The sequence below is a fragment of the Mixophyes fleayi genome, chromosome 11, assembly GCF_038048845.1.
Source record: "Mixophyes fleayi isolate aMixFle1 chromosome 11, aMixFle1.hap1, whole genome shotgun sequence".
Classification (NCBI taxonomy): Eukaryota; Metazoa; Chordata; class Amphibia; order Anura; family Limnodynastidae; genus Mixophyes; species Mixophyes fleayi.
This window is the reverse complement of record NC_134412.1, coordinates 67,671,396-67,687,994: the sequence shown is the minus strand read 5'-3', so window position 1 is coordinate 67,687,994 and position 16,599 is coordinate 67,671,396. Positions and strand designations below refer to the sequence as shown.

The 16,599-nt window shown below is 38.9% G+C and overlaps 1 protein-coding gene across 1 annotated transcript in view; it reads left to right on the top strand.

Annotated features, from left to right (window-relative positions):
• The window catches only part of TTC12 (tetratricopeptide repeat domain 12), a 78,705-nt gene that overhangs the window by 12,804 nt on the left and 49,302 nt on the right, over nt 1–16,599 (top strand). The window contains exons 7-12 of the mRNA XM_075191320.1: nt 6,215–6,286; nt 7,828–7,888; nt 13,496–13,684; nt 14,587–14,656; nt 15,901–15,989; nt 16,302–16,470. Of these exons, the coding sequence (XP_075047421.1) occupies nt 6,215–6,286; nt 7,828–7,888; nt 13,496–13,684; nt 14,587–14,656; nt 15,901–15,989; nt 16,302–16,470 (650 nt within the window). The remainder of the gene's footprint in view (nt 1–6,214; nt 6,287–7,827; nt 7,889–13,495; nt 13,685–14,586; nt 14,657–15,900; nt 15,990–16,301; nt 16,471–16,599) is intronic.

Below are 16,599 nucleotides of genomic sequence, written 5' to 3'. Positions count from 1 at the left end.
CAGTCCAATTTCTTCATTACTAATGTCCCACCTACAGAAACCTCTCTACCATCTGTAAACATCTTGATGCACACTAAATTACATAGTCACTGAGTTGACACAGATACCTGAAGCACAGTATACAAACACTTAATTCGTCTTGTATAGTTGGCAAATCTGATTGCTGCCAAAATAAATAATATGAGCTTAAACTGTACTTGTAAAGTAGACCGGTCGCACACATCGGAGGCTGCTGCTAGGTGGGCTGAACCATTTTGAGAAACAAGCCTATGCATTAGGAACTACTGTCACTAGTTTTACATGAATTGCATACCTCCCACCATCAGTGCCATGTTCCCCCCAAACTACGCCAAGATCCACCAAAAGTCATGCTAGATCCACCCAAATCACACTCAGATTATCTTAAAGTGAGAATAGAGACAGTCCCACCAAAATATGATTCTTGGAAGGTATGGAAATGATAGGTTGAACAGTGCTCCAGTCAACAAAATGGCTGCCACCAGTAAGTGACATCTGTAAAATCCCATATTTTATTTGTGTCTTGGGGGTATATTTAAAAAACTGTGGCCTTGAAAAAGTGGAGATGTTGCCTACAGCAACCTATCAGGTTCTAGCTGTCATTTTGTAGAATATACTACATAGATGATAACTAGAATCTGATTGGTTGCTATAGGCAACATCTCCACTTTTTCAAACCCGCAGTTTAGTAAATATACCCTTTGGTCCGCAATTGAAGCTAGGCCCCATAACTAACCTTAGAAGTACTGAGCAGGACACTTTTCACTAATCCTTAGCTGCCCGTAGGTTAACAGACTGTTTCATGTGCACAGCGGAACATCACTCTCACAGCGAGTTAAATCTGCCAGTGAGACACTAGCATTGCTTAAGAACTGATTGATAGGTTAGAATACTTGCTATGGGAAGGGAACAGGTGAATTGGTTTCTCTTTTATGTAAGTCTAAGGAATGCGTGACTGGAAACCTGAATATTTATGTGGAGGAGGAAATGACGCAGACAAGAAGAGACATTAGCCCAGCAGCCTGTAATTTACACATAAATAACCCATTGTTCCTTTGTATACCATTAGAACTGTCATAGACTTAATATGTCTTTATTCCTCAATCACTTTTTTAAAGTTTTCATAAAACGTGATTATGTCAGTGCAGATGTAAACTGTTGTTACGTTCTCTGAATCCAGTTTCGCCAAAACATGTCATAGTTTGTAATGGGATTTTATTATTATTATTATTATTATTATTATTATTTTATCTTACTGCTTCCACATATTTGGCCTATTTAATTTGAGATTTTGGCTCTGTACAAATATAATCCCATGCACCTGGAAGTAGGACCACGATATGTTCTACTGCTGCCTAGAGAAATTAGTAAATAATCTATATTTTATATGTTAAAAGTGCTTTCTGCTAATTAGTTTGAGTTGCTAAATTAATTAAATTCCTATATTTGAAACAATTTGTCCTTCGCTCTCACGCTCACTTGTATCAGAATGCCTTCTACCTAAGATATTCATGCTCAAGTCACGAGTTAACGCCAGCTTGCCTTTCTACCAGGTCACTTATGTAAATAGGCGTTGGACAGTGCAGTTTGGTGGACGCCAAAGAGCATTTGACCTATCCGGTGATGATGTGCCTTTGCCTTTGGGCCTTGCTTGGGCAACTGCCCGCCTGTCCCTTGCCAGTCCTTCTCTTGCTTGTATACATTGTTAGGTCAGGACAACAGTGCAACAACATTTACAGTAAGCACAAAATAATGGTGTCATTGAATGAATGGACCATACAAATCATAAAATTTACAGAAACAGTATTTCAGGAGATGATGGTACTGATCATGGGGACAGTGACTGTATTGTTACATCTCTATAAGTAAAGACTAGACTGCGCTTGACAGGGGCAGTGTCATAATGTAATGAGGGTGGAGAGGAGGTAAGCAGGAAGTCGCACACTCAGAGGTATATTTATTAAACTGCCGGTTTGATAAAGTGGAGATGTTGCCTATAGCAACCAATCAGATTCTAGCTGTCATTTTGTAGAATGTTCTAAATAAATGATAACTAGAATCTGATTGGTTGCTATAGGCATCATCTCCACTTTTTCAAACCAGCAGTTTAGTAAATATACCCCTCAGAGTTTGTGAAAGGAGCAAGGTCCAGATTAGTGATATGGATTTCCTGATACAGGAACATACTGAAGTGAAATGCACCTTGCTATATTTCTTTTCTGCTCATTTTTTTTTCTTTTTAAAAAAAATCAGTAAGAGAATGTACACACACACACACACACAGATATATATGCTTTTATGATAGAAATACAACAACCTTCATTACACAAGCTTTCATTCCCTTCCCTACCTCTGCAGAGATTATCAAATACAACAGCTTAGTTTACAGCATACATGTGTGAATATAATAGTTGCAGTGGGTTGCATTTGTCCTGTACGCTCCATGTTATTATATAAGCCCTATAGTATACCAACAGCCACGCAGTTGTTGTGAATAGAGGCAGCCAATAGCAACTTTATTGGTCATACTTTTATTTTTTCTTTGGTGAATATGTTGATTTTTGAATGCATTATTTTTTTTTCCCAAAGGCATCTATTAAAATAATTTTATACTTATAATGAAACAAACTAGCGCATGTTTACTCAGAAATCCACAGTTCACATAATGAAAAACATCTTAAAGGAAATTAACTGAACAGCAGTGATGCTTTTAATTCATCCAATAAACAGATTACTACTTTCAGAAATTGAATCATAAAATGTCTGTTTATGGCTAAAATCTTCTTCTGAATTCTGCACACACCCTGGGTAGCAGTAGAAGTAATTTAATGACTATGCTATTAAACTTCAGCTCCCCCACAGCCAATGTAATTTTTTAAAAAAGCCATTTTAACTACATTAAAAGCTGCTTCTATGAAAGCTAACATTTCACTAACTCTCGAGACTCTGGTGGTTCAGATAAAACTTGTGTAATTAAAATTTCTAAGACTTAGAGTTGGTAACAGCATAAGGAACCATATGCATTTGTTTTTGGCATTTATATATTTTGTTATTTTTTGAGTTTCGTACATAATGAAATCTGTTTAAAGTGGAACTACACCCAAATATACACATTTCGTTACTGCTCATGCATACCAAAATGCATATGTTTTGCGGGTACTGCGTTGTGTTAAAATACGTGGTGGTGGTGATGGTGATTGTGACAGCAGCGGCATTATCTGGGGTTGGGTACGTTTTCCCAGTTACCAATCCAGCACTTGACTTTGACATAAGTTAACAGTGCGACATAGATAAATGTTAATTTAAAGCGGCAATGTCCGGACCCCACAGGTTAAGTGTTTAATGAAACACTTAACCTTAGTAATACAGTAGCCCTTAGAGCATTGCCGCTTTAAATTCACATCTATCTATGTCGCTCTGTTAACTTACGTCAAAGTTAATTCCCGGAAAGCTATATACTCGGAATTAGTTCCTGTCAGCATGCCGCTCTCAGGGAAATGTGCAGCTAAGATTTTAGGTAAGTCTGTATTATATTACAGTCACTTTTGTACTAAACAAATTTTTTTGTAGGCATCCTGGTGGTTGGGTTTTTGGTAATCGGGAAAACGATTACCACCACATTAACTGGCCAATTTTGATTGGCTGCATATGCATTGGCCCCTTTAACTGATTATACTTCATTCATTCCGTGCTGCGGATATGTTATGTCAAGTCATGGGCGTATATTCATATTGCTTATTTGTCATTTCCGTTTGACCACTGCAGGAAAGAAGATTCACATTTTATTTATAAAACAGTACTACTGATGTTGAATTACATTTTTGTATGGAAAATGTGACTTTCACTTTTATTAGTAACACTCTCATGACACTATTCTCTCTTCTGTATATAACACTTCATTACATTATGTTGTGTATGGCTATTGTAACAATTTTGCTTTCACATTTACTAATAACACTGTCAAGCCACATAGCTACTACGCTCTAGTGGTGTGTAAGTACACGCATGATGTACACATGATGCAGAAATACTGCTGATGGCTATGTTTTGTAATACATGCAATTTAGTATACACATGTAAGTATGTATGTTTGGAATACAAAATGCATTCTGTAAATGAGGCCAAAAATATGAATGTATTTATTTGTACTCTCCAGGTAAAATACCCCTGTTCATGTCTTTGAAAATGATAATAACATTAAAATTACCCATTTTCACTGGGAAAATCCTTTGGGGTACTGTGAGGTGTGTGACTTACCATGTGGGGTGTGGATTTGTCATATGTGGAACAGTTTTAGGCATACTTGCCAACTCTCCCGGAATGTCGGGAGACTCCCGCATTTCGGGTGAGTCTCACGGACTCCCGGGAGAGTATGGCAATCTCCCACCTTAGGTCCAAAATGTCGCGATTCCCTGAGAATCTGTTTGGCCTGGCCCCACTGTAAAATGACATATTTGCATCATTACCTCACAGGGGGGGGGGGGGGTCCAAAATGACGCGATTTTCGGAGCACAGCTGCCCCGGAAGGCTCCCGGACGCCAGCTACAAAAAGTTGGTAAGTATGGTTTTAGGTGGACTGAGTGGGTTTTGGGAGGATTAGAGGTAGAGGATTAGAGACGTAGCTAACTTTGTCCCAATGTCTTGCCCTGAAAGAGAGCAGGGGAGGTATATTATATCAAGCCCTACAGACTCAGACTTCAGCTAACTGGAGGCTACCATGGGGGGTGGGCGATAGTTCTGTGCAATATGTTAAGAGCTAATACATTTACACAGTAATTTATTATTTTGACGTGTAATATGTATATTACATGAATGAAAATAACAGGGGAGGGGAACAGCAGTTTCTGGTGTGAACAATAAATCGATTTAAAGCAAAACAGGATTTATGCACCAGCTGTTCCATTTTCCTTGGGATAGCGCAGACTCTCATGGCAGAAAGGGTTGCTCCTAGTGGTTTGTAGGTGGAACTACAGCCAATTGGTGGTGTGGTTGTTTGGATCAGGGAATAATTTGGGTGGATTGGGGTTCTGGCCATAATTTATTTATTAATTTTTCATTTGAAAATCAGGGAGTATGGTGGGCTGTCTACAGGAACAACAACACCAGCATGACATGTACTATCATTGTTCTCGGATCATCCAGTTCTACATTATCACTCTGTCTGGACTATTGCTGTACCAGTGATTCACATCTATCTGCCGTGTGTTACGTTATCGGATCCAAGCATTCTCCATTCATCATCCTTGCGTTTGATCTATTGTTTTACTCGTCCCATGCCGTTGTCAAGGGCTACCTACTATGAAGCAGCATGATGTATCTGCATTCTGTACTCTGACCAATTTGCAGTGTGTTTAGTATCTGCCGATATATATATTCTTTCATTCTATTGTACCATCAGCCAATACAGTACTTTGCAGCATTACCACTATCTCCAGTGTTATTATTATTACTAGCGATGCTTGTGAGTCATGAACTTTTAATCCTGTGAATATCATCATCTTCATTGTTCATTGTGTGTTGCCTCCACTACCCTCTGCCAGTTCTTGTCTGGGAGACCGCCGGAATAGGAGCAGCGGAGTCCATATTCCGTTGCGGGGATCCCTGGTGAATACCTCCTATCTGTTAGATTCCGCACTTCTGGGCAAGTCCTATCTAAACAGAGGCAAGGGATCTAAAAATTCCTTCAGAGTCGTGACACAGTGTTAATGAATTGCCTTGGTCGGGAGTTGCTTTAATTCAAACGTATTTTATTCTTAGTTTTAACATTTTAGTTGTCATTAGTTGTATATATCTAGACAGTGAATAATTTCCATTGTCTATGGGAAGCTTCATATTTACTATACCTTTTGTCCCTATCAGATTGTAAATATAATTACATTTTGTAGAGAATGCATTGCTATATAAAATGTCTGCGTCCTACGGGTCACTGCGTCCACTCTGATTGCTTGTCCCATCTTCTGTGCACTAGACGGCTGAGATGTTGGGCATTAAAATGTCATGTGTCCCTCACCTTTCTCACGATTTTTCCAGTAGATTGTGAGTAGCGACATTAATGATTGATATTATCTTATAGAATGACTGGTAATTACATTTCTAGAACCTGAAGGCACTATTTATATTCTATTCGTACTGGATTTACTTTATGGTTATATATGTGAAGACAAATAAAACTTTGATTTTATTTACTTTATTCAAGTGTGATGAGAAGTGCTTGAAGGCCTATTTCCATATGGGCAAAGCTTATCTGGGACTGAAAAATTATGACGAGGTAAGTTCTATGTACAAAAAACCCATTTACTTCTGGATATATCTGGTATATGAATTAAACTCATCAATTAATCCGTCCTGTAAAAAATAAAGGGACAAAAATGACAGCGCTTAAGATAGCTCAATTAGCTTGAAACATATACCAACACAGCGAGAACAAAATATAATTAATAATATGAATTTATTAAACTACACTTTAATTGTCACTTTACACTTTAATTGTAATGTATATGCCTTGACATTGATTATATCTATATGCATTCTTTTGTGTGTGTTTTTATGTATATATTTTTTTTTATGTATGTTTTAATAAATTTATATATATTATATTTTCCCACTGTGTTTGTATATGTTACATAATAATTGAGCCATCTTCAGTGCTGTAATTTTTTTCCCTTTAAGCACATCAATTGCATTGTACCCACAATGGTCTAGTTGTCAACATTTTATTAAGTATAATTCGTTTTGTGGTGTTGCATGCATTAAAAGAGCCCCCAAAAATAATTTTTGTATGCTATGTACTTTACTTTACCTTTCTGGCCCACTGATGTGCTTTTCAGCCAAAAATGTGATCATCAGGCAGAGCTGTTTGTTTCCTTTACAACAGGTTTTGACACAAATTCTCTAATGAGAGGAATTTAAGCTGGTGAGTGCAGGCCCGGCGCTTCCACTAGGCAAGGTTAGGCAATTGCCTAGGGCGCCGGGCTCTGCAGAGCGCCTCGAAATAAAAAAAAAAGAGGAGAGGAGGGAAGGGCCTATGAATCTTACCTGCATGAAGCTGCTCCTCTCTGCTCTGTCTTCTCCCCTCCGCTCACTGACAGTGACAGGCCGTGATGATGTCATCATCACGGCCCGACAGTGTCTGTGAGTGGAGAGGAGAAGACAGAGCAGAGAGGAGCAGCTTCATGCAGGTAAGTTAAAGAAAGACATGGGGAGGGGTGGGGAGGGAAGCGCAGTGGCGATTTTTAAAGGGGGGGGCGGCGATTTTTAAGGGGGGGGCGGTGATTTTTAAAGGGGGGGGCGGCGATTTTTAAAGGGGGGGGGGGGGGCGGCGATTTTCAAACTGTGCCTAGGGCGCCAAGGACCCTAGCACCGGCGCTGGGTGAGTGTGAAGTGCCTGATGGTAGTCCGCAGCGTTATTCTGGTTGGAATCTATTTTTCCTCTACAGTATTAAATGAAAGTGCGTGCAGGAGCAAGTCTCGCGGGGTTCTGGCGCCATTTCATGGTTGATTGAATACCCCCCTTTGTATCCAATAGATAGAACACGGCAGAGCTCCATCGGATTCGAGGCCAATGATAAAAAAATTGTAAACAAAAAGTATTTCCACTGTGCAGGGTTGTACTAAATAATCAATTCACAGTGCACTTCATTAGTGTGACTTTCTTATTAAATTAACTTTTCAACTATATCATGTCACTAAGCTTAGAGGTAAAGGTAAAGATTAATTCATGGTAGTACAAAAGCAAAACAACATTTTAAAAAGCAGTATCATTGATTGGATATAGGGTGTATATTTAACATATCTGTTTGTTTTCCATAGGCTAGAAAATGCTATAAGAAGATCACAGATGTAGACTCCAACAAAGAGAAAATGGTTAAAGGTATATCATATTTGCCTACTGTTATTAAAGGGAAATTATAGCTTAATCAAAAATTATTATAAAGGATACAGTGATGAGAGTAAGGCATAATATTTTACAATCACTAAATTTTTCTTACATGATATGTAAACCTTAATACCTACTTCCTTTGTGCAAAAGTATTTAGACGTTAAAACTAATTAAAATATGGTATGAAGAATTATTAATACCAAAAAAAATGTAGTTTAATATCTCCTGCGCTTTTGACCATGGTTACAGATTCGTTGTTTTGTTTCCTCAAAATACAATACATATTTACACTACAGTCATGGCCAAAAGTTTTGAGAATGATACAAAAATTAGTCCTCTGCCTCAGTTTTTATGATGGCAATTTGCATATACTCCAGAATATCATGAAGAGTGATCAGACGAATTGCAATTAATATCAAAGTCCCTCTTTGCCATGGCTATAAACTTTATCCCAAAAACAGCATTTCCAGTGCATTTCAGCCCTGCCACAAAAGGACCAGCTGACATCAGGTCAATGTTTCTCTCGTTAACACAGGTGACAGTGTTGACGAGGACAAGGCTGGAGATCACTTTGTCATGCTGATTGAGTTAGAATAACAGATTGGAAGCACTAAAAGGAGAATGGTGCTTGAAATCATGGTTACATGCAAGGAAGCACGTGCAGTCATCATTGCTTTGCACAAAAAGGGCTTCACAGACAAGGATATTGCTGCTAGTAATATTGCACCTAAATCAACCATTTATTGGATCATCAAAAACTTCAAGGAGAGAGGTTCAATAGTTGTGAAGAAGGCTTCAGGGTGCCCAAGAACATCCAGCAAGCACCAGGAATATCTCCTAAAGTTGATACAACTGCGGGATCAGGGCCCCACCAGTGCAGAGCTTGTTTAGGAATGGCAGCAGACAGGTGTAAGTGCATCTACACGCACAGTGAGGCGAAGACTTTTGGAAGAAGGCCAGCAAAGAAGCCACTTCTCTCCAGGAAAAACATAAGGGACAGAATGATATTCTGCAAAAGATACAGGGATTGGACTGCTGAGGACTGGGGTAAAGTCATTTTCTCTGATGAGTCCCCTTTCAGATTGTTTGGGGCATCTGGAAAAACGCTTGTCCGGAAAAGGAAAGGTGAGCACTACCATCAGTCCTGTGTCATGCCAACAGTAAAGTATCCTGAGACCATTCATGTGTGAGGTTGCTTCTCAGCCAAGGAAGTGGGTTCGCTCACAATTTTGCCTTAGGACACAGCCATGAATAAAGAATAGTACTAAAGCATCCTCTAAGAGCAACTTCTCCCAACCATCCAAGTTCAGTTTGGTGATGAACAATGCCTTTTCCAGCATGATGAAGCACCTTGCCATAAGGCAAAAGAGATAAATAAGCAGTTCAGGGATCAAAACATTGAAATTTTAGGTCCATGGCCAGGATACTCCCCATTGAGAACTTGTGGTCAATCCTCAAGAAGCAGGTAGACAAACAACAATCCACAAATTCTGAGAAACTCCAAGCATTGGGTAGGCAAGGATGGGAGGCCATCAGTCAGTATGTGGCCCAGAAGTTGATGAACAGCATGTCAGGGAGAATTGCAGAGGTCTTCAAAATGAAGGATAAACACTGCAAATATGGACTGTTTGCATAAACTTAATGTAATTGACATTAAAAGTCTTTGACACTTATGAAATGCTTGTTATTTTACTTCAACCATAGCAACATCTGACAAACAGGACTAAAAACACTGAAGCAGAAATCTTGTGGAAACCAATACTTGTGTCATTCTCAAAACTTCTGGCCATGACTGTACACTCTGGTCTCAAACAGACAGTTATGTGCAAAAGACAGTACACCCTTTTAAGTCTGGTTTTACATATAGGGACATAATTAACAGTCATCTTGTTCTTACCTAAAATTTGACTCCAGTTTTCTGTAACAAATAACACATAGCAGATTTTACTTATTTATTCAACAAATAATAACCTGTGTAGAAGTAAGTGCACCCCATGATTCAGAACTTTCAGTTTTCCCCTGAGGAACGATTTGTGAACTGTAACATTCATTGCGTTGACAGAGGTCTGTAGTAGTTTTTGGGTTCTATGCAATTTCTCTGACTGTAATGATCTGATGTTTTGATCCATTTGCTGGGACACTCACTCCTGGAAAGATTGGCAACTTTTTTAAGTGTTCCCCATTTGTAAATAATCTCTCACTGTAGAAAGAAAAACATCAAATGACCTGGAAATCACCTAGAACACTTTCTATACTGTTGAGCAGCAACAATTGCTTCTCTGAGATAATTGCAGATGCCTTTTATTTTTGGAATGGTGCTAACACACATTTGAATGCTTCAGACAGGACTGCCAATGGTTCTGCTTTTATACAGAAGTGCGAGCACTTCCTGCTGCTCAAGTAATGATGTGCACTTAATTATCATCGCCTGGCTACAGTTAGTTTCTTTAATGATTTGGAAGCAGCACGGATATACTTATTTTTTCACAAATTAATTCTTTATTTTGGCTTATTTTTTGTTAAATAATGTCAAATACAATGTTATGTATTATTTATCACATAAAACTAGATTAATAAAATTTTCAGTTGCCAAGGAGTAGATAATTATTGAAGATGGAGAATAGAAAATATATAAATGAAGACGCTACTTTGTATGGTAGGCCACATGCCTTTTGACCTCTGGAAAATGTGATTATTCTGTGAAAATCATTTCTGTTGGTAGGTACTGGTGTGTTTGGCCTATAATGTTTCATTATCTTTAACACTCTGTGGTCCACAAAATCCAGTAATCGCTCAATTTCCTTTTTATTATATTAATATGTATATGTGTACATATACATTGTGACAGGCACGCCAAGCAGATAATGCTCTCATAGGTTTGCTGAACAACTTTGCTGCACTTTATTCAGGGATGTCCGTATGGTACAGTCAGCAAGTCTTGTAGTTCCAGCAAGCTAACAAACAAAAGTGTTTACAATTTCCGAACACCCTGTTTCTAGATAGACACTTGGTCCCCTCACTAGTTACCGGCCACTGCCTGGCGTCGGTTGTACCGCCCACAACATAAACCCAGCTATATATGCATCCTCCCCAGCACTAACTATTTAAGCCAGATATCAATCACACCCATGTTCTCCACCTGAGAACCTTTGTTCTGTGTGTAGAGAAGTGTGGAGAATTTACCTTGTCTGCAACATGAGCTTGAGAAAGTATTAGTCTCTCCCTTGAAAGCATACTTGCCAACTCTTCCTGAATGTCAGGTAGACTCCCTGAAATAGGGGTGATCTCCCTCACTCCCTGAAGAGTCTGGCATTCTCCCTGAAGCTGAGCTAGTACAAGACGTGGTTGGCTTCGCCATCTGTGGCATGATGACAACGTTCAGAAATTGTGTCCTATGTCCATGTATTGATGGCTATGGAGGTGACCATTTTCATGGAGACCAAGATTTAATCAAAGACTGACAGGTAAGACAACATGACTTCAGTAATGGAGACAGTAATGTAAAAGACACTTCAGTCTCTAGAGATTCATTAGCTGCTTCTCTTCAACGCAGAGATGACTACTCTCCCGAAATGTCCGGGAGAGTTCCGCACATCTGAGAGACCTCCCAAGCTCCCGGGAGAGCAGAGCAACCTCCCTGTTCTCGCCCCCGCAATAGATAGGTGACAAGGGTGGGGGCTGGGCTTAATGACGCAAATATTGTGTCATTTTAGCCTTGCCCCCTGCTGTAATTGGCCAAAATTGTGACAATCGTTTAGGGGCAGGGCCAAAATGATGCTATTCATCAAGCCCCGCCCTCACAGGCCCACCTCCCCTGGGATCTCCCTGAAGCCAACAAGGAAAAGTTGGCAAGTATGCTTAAAAGTCTCTGTCAAACTGCCTTTTTTGCCTCTCTCTCTCTCTCTCTCTCTCTCTCTTTTTTATATTTATATATATATATATAATATATATATATATATTCGTATATGATATAATCATGAAAACACTCCTAGCCATGCCTTAATGAACAAACGTACTACTTGTCTTTTAAGTATATGCATAAAAAGAATCCGGAACTAGAACTAGCTCACAAATTAAGCACATATATTTTATAAACTGTTCTCCCACATTAATATTGAATGACCCTAGCACAGAGGGAATTTAGTGACAATTGCTCTTGAACAATTTATGTGCATCCATTAGTGCTCGCCCTCTGAGGTTATATTAATACAGTAATGTCTAATTTCTTTCTTAAAAGTCTTCAGTGTATTCTAACCATTGAAACTTAAAATGGAATCATATTTCTTAAATGTCTTGGTCCATTAATCTGTCCTTGGGGTAGAGGCATTATTTTATATACAGTAACAGTTGCGTAAGGAGAACGCACTTTTAAATAAATAAAAGGAGAGGATATCTATGTCAAGGTCAGATCTTGAGTTTAACTGTTGCACCCAGGTTCTGTAATACATTGTCTCCAAGCGTGCAGCACTACATATGTAGCTAAGAATAGGATTACCATTACAGCAGAGCTTAAATAAAAACAGTATGCGTGCAATATACAGCAATACTAGCAGGAAAAACTAAACAATGTGCCCCAAAGATAATTCACAAACCTAATTTGCATCCTGAATGAATGCTGTTAAGAATTTCTACATTAAAATGACAGAATCATATAGATCACACCATTGGCAGTTAAGCAGTTACTGTACACACATACCTAAACTGAGGAATACATTCCAACAACCAATCTTTAGTTTTCATTGCTGTCACACTGACCTTAAATCTTCCTCCTTGAGTTATCAAATGACCAAGCTGGTATTGGCTTATACTGGATGGTGGACAGGATGCCACTGCCTGGGGGTTACATATGTGTTTGTGCTAAGAATGGAAATCTCCCAGGCTCCTCTTTGAAAACATAATGTCAACGTAAATGAAGGACTATTCTATTTCTAGATTCACTGTGATCTAAAGAGAAAAAAAAACTTTGCTTGTGACAAATATTTATATACAGCTACATATAGATAGGGCTATACATACAAGTCTAGGACTAGTGACCTGGCATTTACAGAAATTATATTTGTAAATTTATTGTATCAAGAGACTCATAGTAGATCACTTACTGGTACAACCTGCTGTAAATGTTGTTTATAGGTTTGTCACTAATCTATATAGGTTTTAATTTTCCCTTTTTGTACTGCAGTTTAATTTAAGAAACAGCAAGAAGTATGTACATACACCACACCCACTTGGAATGTTGCGTAACACGTAATAAAGCAAACTGGTAAAAAATGCAATAATGTAAATGTAAAACAGTACAAAATAGTATCTTAATGCGATTTTTAATAGGTTATGTTTTTTGTGAGCCCTCACTGTGTTTGAACAATACACACTACTCCTGTGCTTCATTACTCCTTCCTTCATCTCAGTTACTGAGTCCAAACATTACACCACCGCAATAAACTCAAAAGTGGTCCTATCACATTTATTCCCCATCCCCTTTCCCTCATAAATATAAAGAATTAAACTAAAAGCTAAGTATACCAAAACATAATCTTTTCTCATATATTTTGCAAGGAGCTCATAATGATTAATGGAATCATTACTCTCCACTCCACACAGGTTACTTGAATCAAGTGGACTCTCAGGAGAGGAAAGATTTGCAGGAAGAGAAGGCCTTACAGGATCTACAGACGGGGACAGAAAATGCAGTATCTGTCACACAGCTGCTCCAGAAACTCTCTAAAGTAGATCAACTTCCCCTCTATTACTCTGGAGGCATGCAACTCCTAGCCAAAGCTGTAAAAGATTGTGAGTGTCTACTATATTGTGTTTTATTTTTTAAATACTAGGGGGTAAATGTACCAAGCTGCGAGTTTCCAGTGGATTTGAAAGTGGAGATGTTGCCTATAGCAGCCAATCAGATTCTAGTTATCATTTAGTTTGCACATTCTACAAAATGACAGCTAGAATCTGATTGGTTGCTATAGGCAGCATCTCCACTTTTCAAATCTGCCAGTAACAGGACGTTTTATTTCAGGTGCACCCCTGGACCAGATTGCTTTCTGTTCTTGACCCCGTTGTCCGTAACCCAGGGCCAGCGCTAGCATTAGGCGAACCTAGACGGCTTCCTAAGAAACCAATGGTTAAGGGCACTTAAAACACCAGATGAGTGACATTATGTTACTCATCCAGTGATATTCATGCCCTAGATGAGCCTCCACACAGAGCTACGGCCGCTGACATGAAGGAGAAGACGACCAGTGTCTTCTTACATGTGAAGTTGCTGGCCGCTGCTCCTCCATGTTAGGGTATTGAGCTTGGCTATGATGTAACAGCCATATGGCACACTTCCACTTTTAGCATCTAAGGAAGCCGTCCTCACCCCCCCACTTGCCAAGGTAAGAAGCAGTGGGAATATAAGTGGTGCTTCCAAGGGGGGTGGGGGTGTGCTTCCAAGTGGGCTTCCAACGCTTGCAACGGCCCTGCTCTAACCTCATCAAAGTCTAACCTTACCCCTGTTACTTACATTGATTAGACTTTGGAAAGGGAAATGTAGAAACTACATAATTTACTTTTTTCTATGTATTTATTCAAACATTGGATACATTGCAATAAATGCGCTGGAAAATGCAGCTCATACAACCTATAAATTATCAAATGTTTCAGGTTAATATATATTTTTAAAATAACATTATTTCTGTTTATATTAGGTACAACACAAACATTATTCAGAACAAATAATGGATTCCGTGTCATTGGCGACAACACGGTAATAGACAGGTACATTTTCAATGAATAATCTCTGGAGCAGAACTGTGGTGTTCCCAGTTCCCTAAACTGCATTTGTATGGGGAAAGATGCCTGCCTGAAGGCCTCATCCTCACAACAAATGGTAACCCATGAGCTTTCTAGTCTGTAGCAATTTCTCTCTAAGAAAATAAAATGACCTTATTAATAACTAGAACACACAGTCGGCCTGATTCATGTCTGGATGCACGTGCATTTATGTAGCGTATCTTGCTTGAAATAGCTCTGCTCATGCCCAGAAATGGACTTTACACCAATGAATGTAATTGCATGCAATTCATGTCCGAGCACAAATAACACTTACGACTGCCTATGACTTCAGAGTCAGAACAAGGGAGGGAGGGCCGGACTAATGTAGACAATATACAGTAAGGGAGTTCCAATATAGATGCATCTGATTCATGTCCTGGATTTCTCATTAGTATGCGTGCTCTCAGGTGTGTCATTTGCACCCACTATAGGTCAGTTGTAACTGCTGACTGACAGTGACTGGCATGCCATAAGATTTGATTTAAACAGTACTCATATGCGTGTCACTAGCTAGCTCCAGGGACATGCTGGGCTGGGGGGCAGGGGGGCATCTGCTCCCCGGGCCGGCCCATAATGGGCTAACTTGGGCTGGGTCACTGGGCCACCTGCATTTTTTTTCTTTAAAATAGGCTGCTGAGTCGAGTCTTGCCCCACGGGCTGAAATTTTCCAGCCCTCCCCTGGCTAGCTCAGGTAATATGTATGCAAGTAATATAGACTATAAATTGTATGTACAGTACACATTTTATATATTATTATACTGTTAACAGTTGTTCTTATACTTTATATTACAATTTTTATGCATTCTGATGTGACCTTTTATTGGTCCCACGCGTGTGCGTATACTGCAGTTGGTTGTGTGTGTCTACATGGCAAATACTGTTTCGGTAGAGCATGCGTCCACCCAGATTCAAATCGAAACATATCTTGAGATATTCATGGAACTGAATACAGATGGAACAATGCTCAAGTTCCATGCTTTTTTTTTTTAAAACGCAACTTACGTGCAAACTGGGTTCGGACTTGAATCAGACCAATATGTGTAAAGGAGAATTGGTAAATTTATTATGAGCTCTTGATTGTTGGTGATAAGCATGGTTTTTGTCTAAAATGTCACTGATAAATATCTTATTAATCTTCTTTTACATTTATTGATCGATTAGTTTTACTAATGGTGTGTCTCCTTCAGAAGCTTGGTCTCTACACGAGCAGATCCGATAGATGCAGATCTCTGTCTATCTGTCCTGTCGTTATGGCAAACAGTCTGCACTGGAAATGGTAATTTATACTTTTTTCTTGATTGAGGCCTAATTTTTAATTAAGGGTCAGTCATTATAAAAATGTTGTTTTCCTTACCCATTACCACCAAGGATATTTCTGAGTTCTCATATAACAATAATTTTTTTATTGATTAATTTATATATTTAAAACAATGGGGGATATTATGTGAAGACTTCCACAAGTCACGTATTAGGTTATTCTATCAAATTTATTGAATAAATAATAGATAAGGAAATAATTATGATAGTGACATATCAGAGCTTTCTTTAAATGAATGAGTCTCCTAATGTCTATTTTTGTTCCCTATAGAAGAGAACCAGCGCCTGTTGATCAGCCATCCTAATGTGAACAGACAGGTCTTTGCACTGCTGTCCTCCAAGGTCTCTGATGTACAGAGCAAAACACTGGATCTTCTAAATGTGTTTTCCACGACAGAGGAGGGAAGATCTTTACTTGTGAAACATTTAGACCCATCTAAGTATGTTCCATTGTTTCCATGTTATCTCTAGTTACTAGATATTTGCCATACATTTGTACAAAACCTTAAAGAGATTATTTTCCCAGGTTCCTATATAGTAAAGACTGCCTGATTACATTAAAATATATC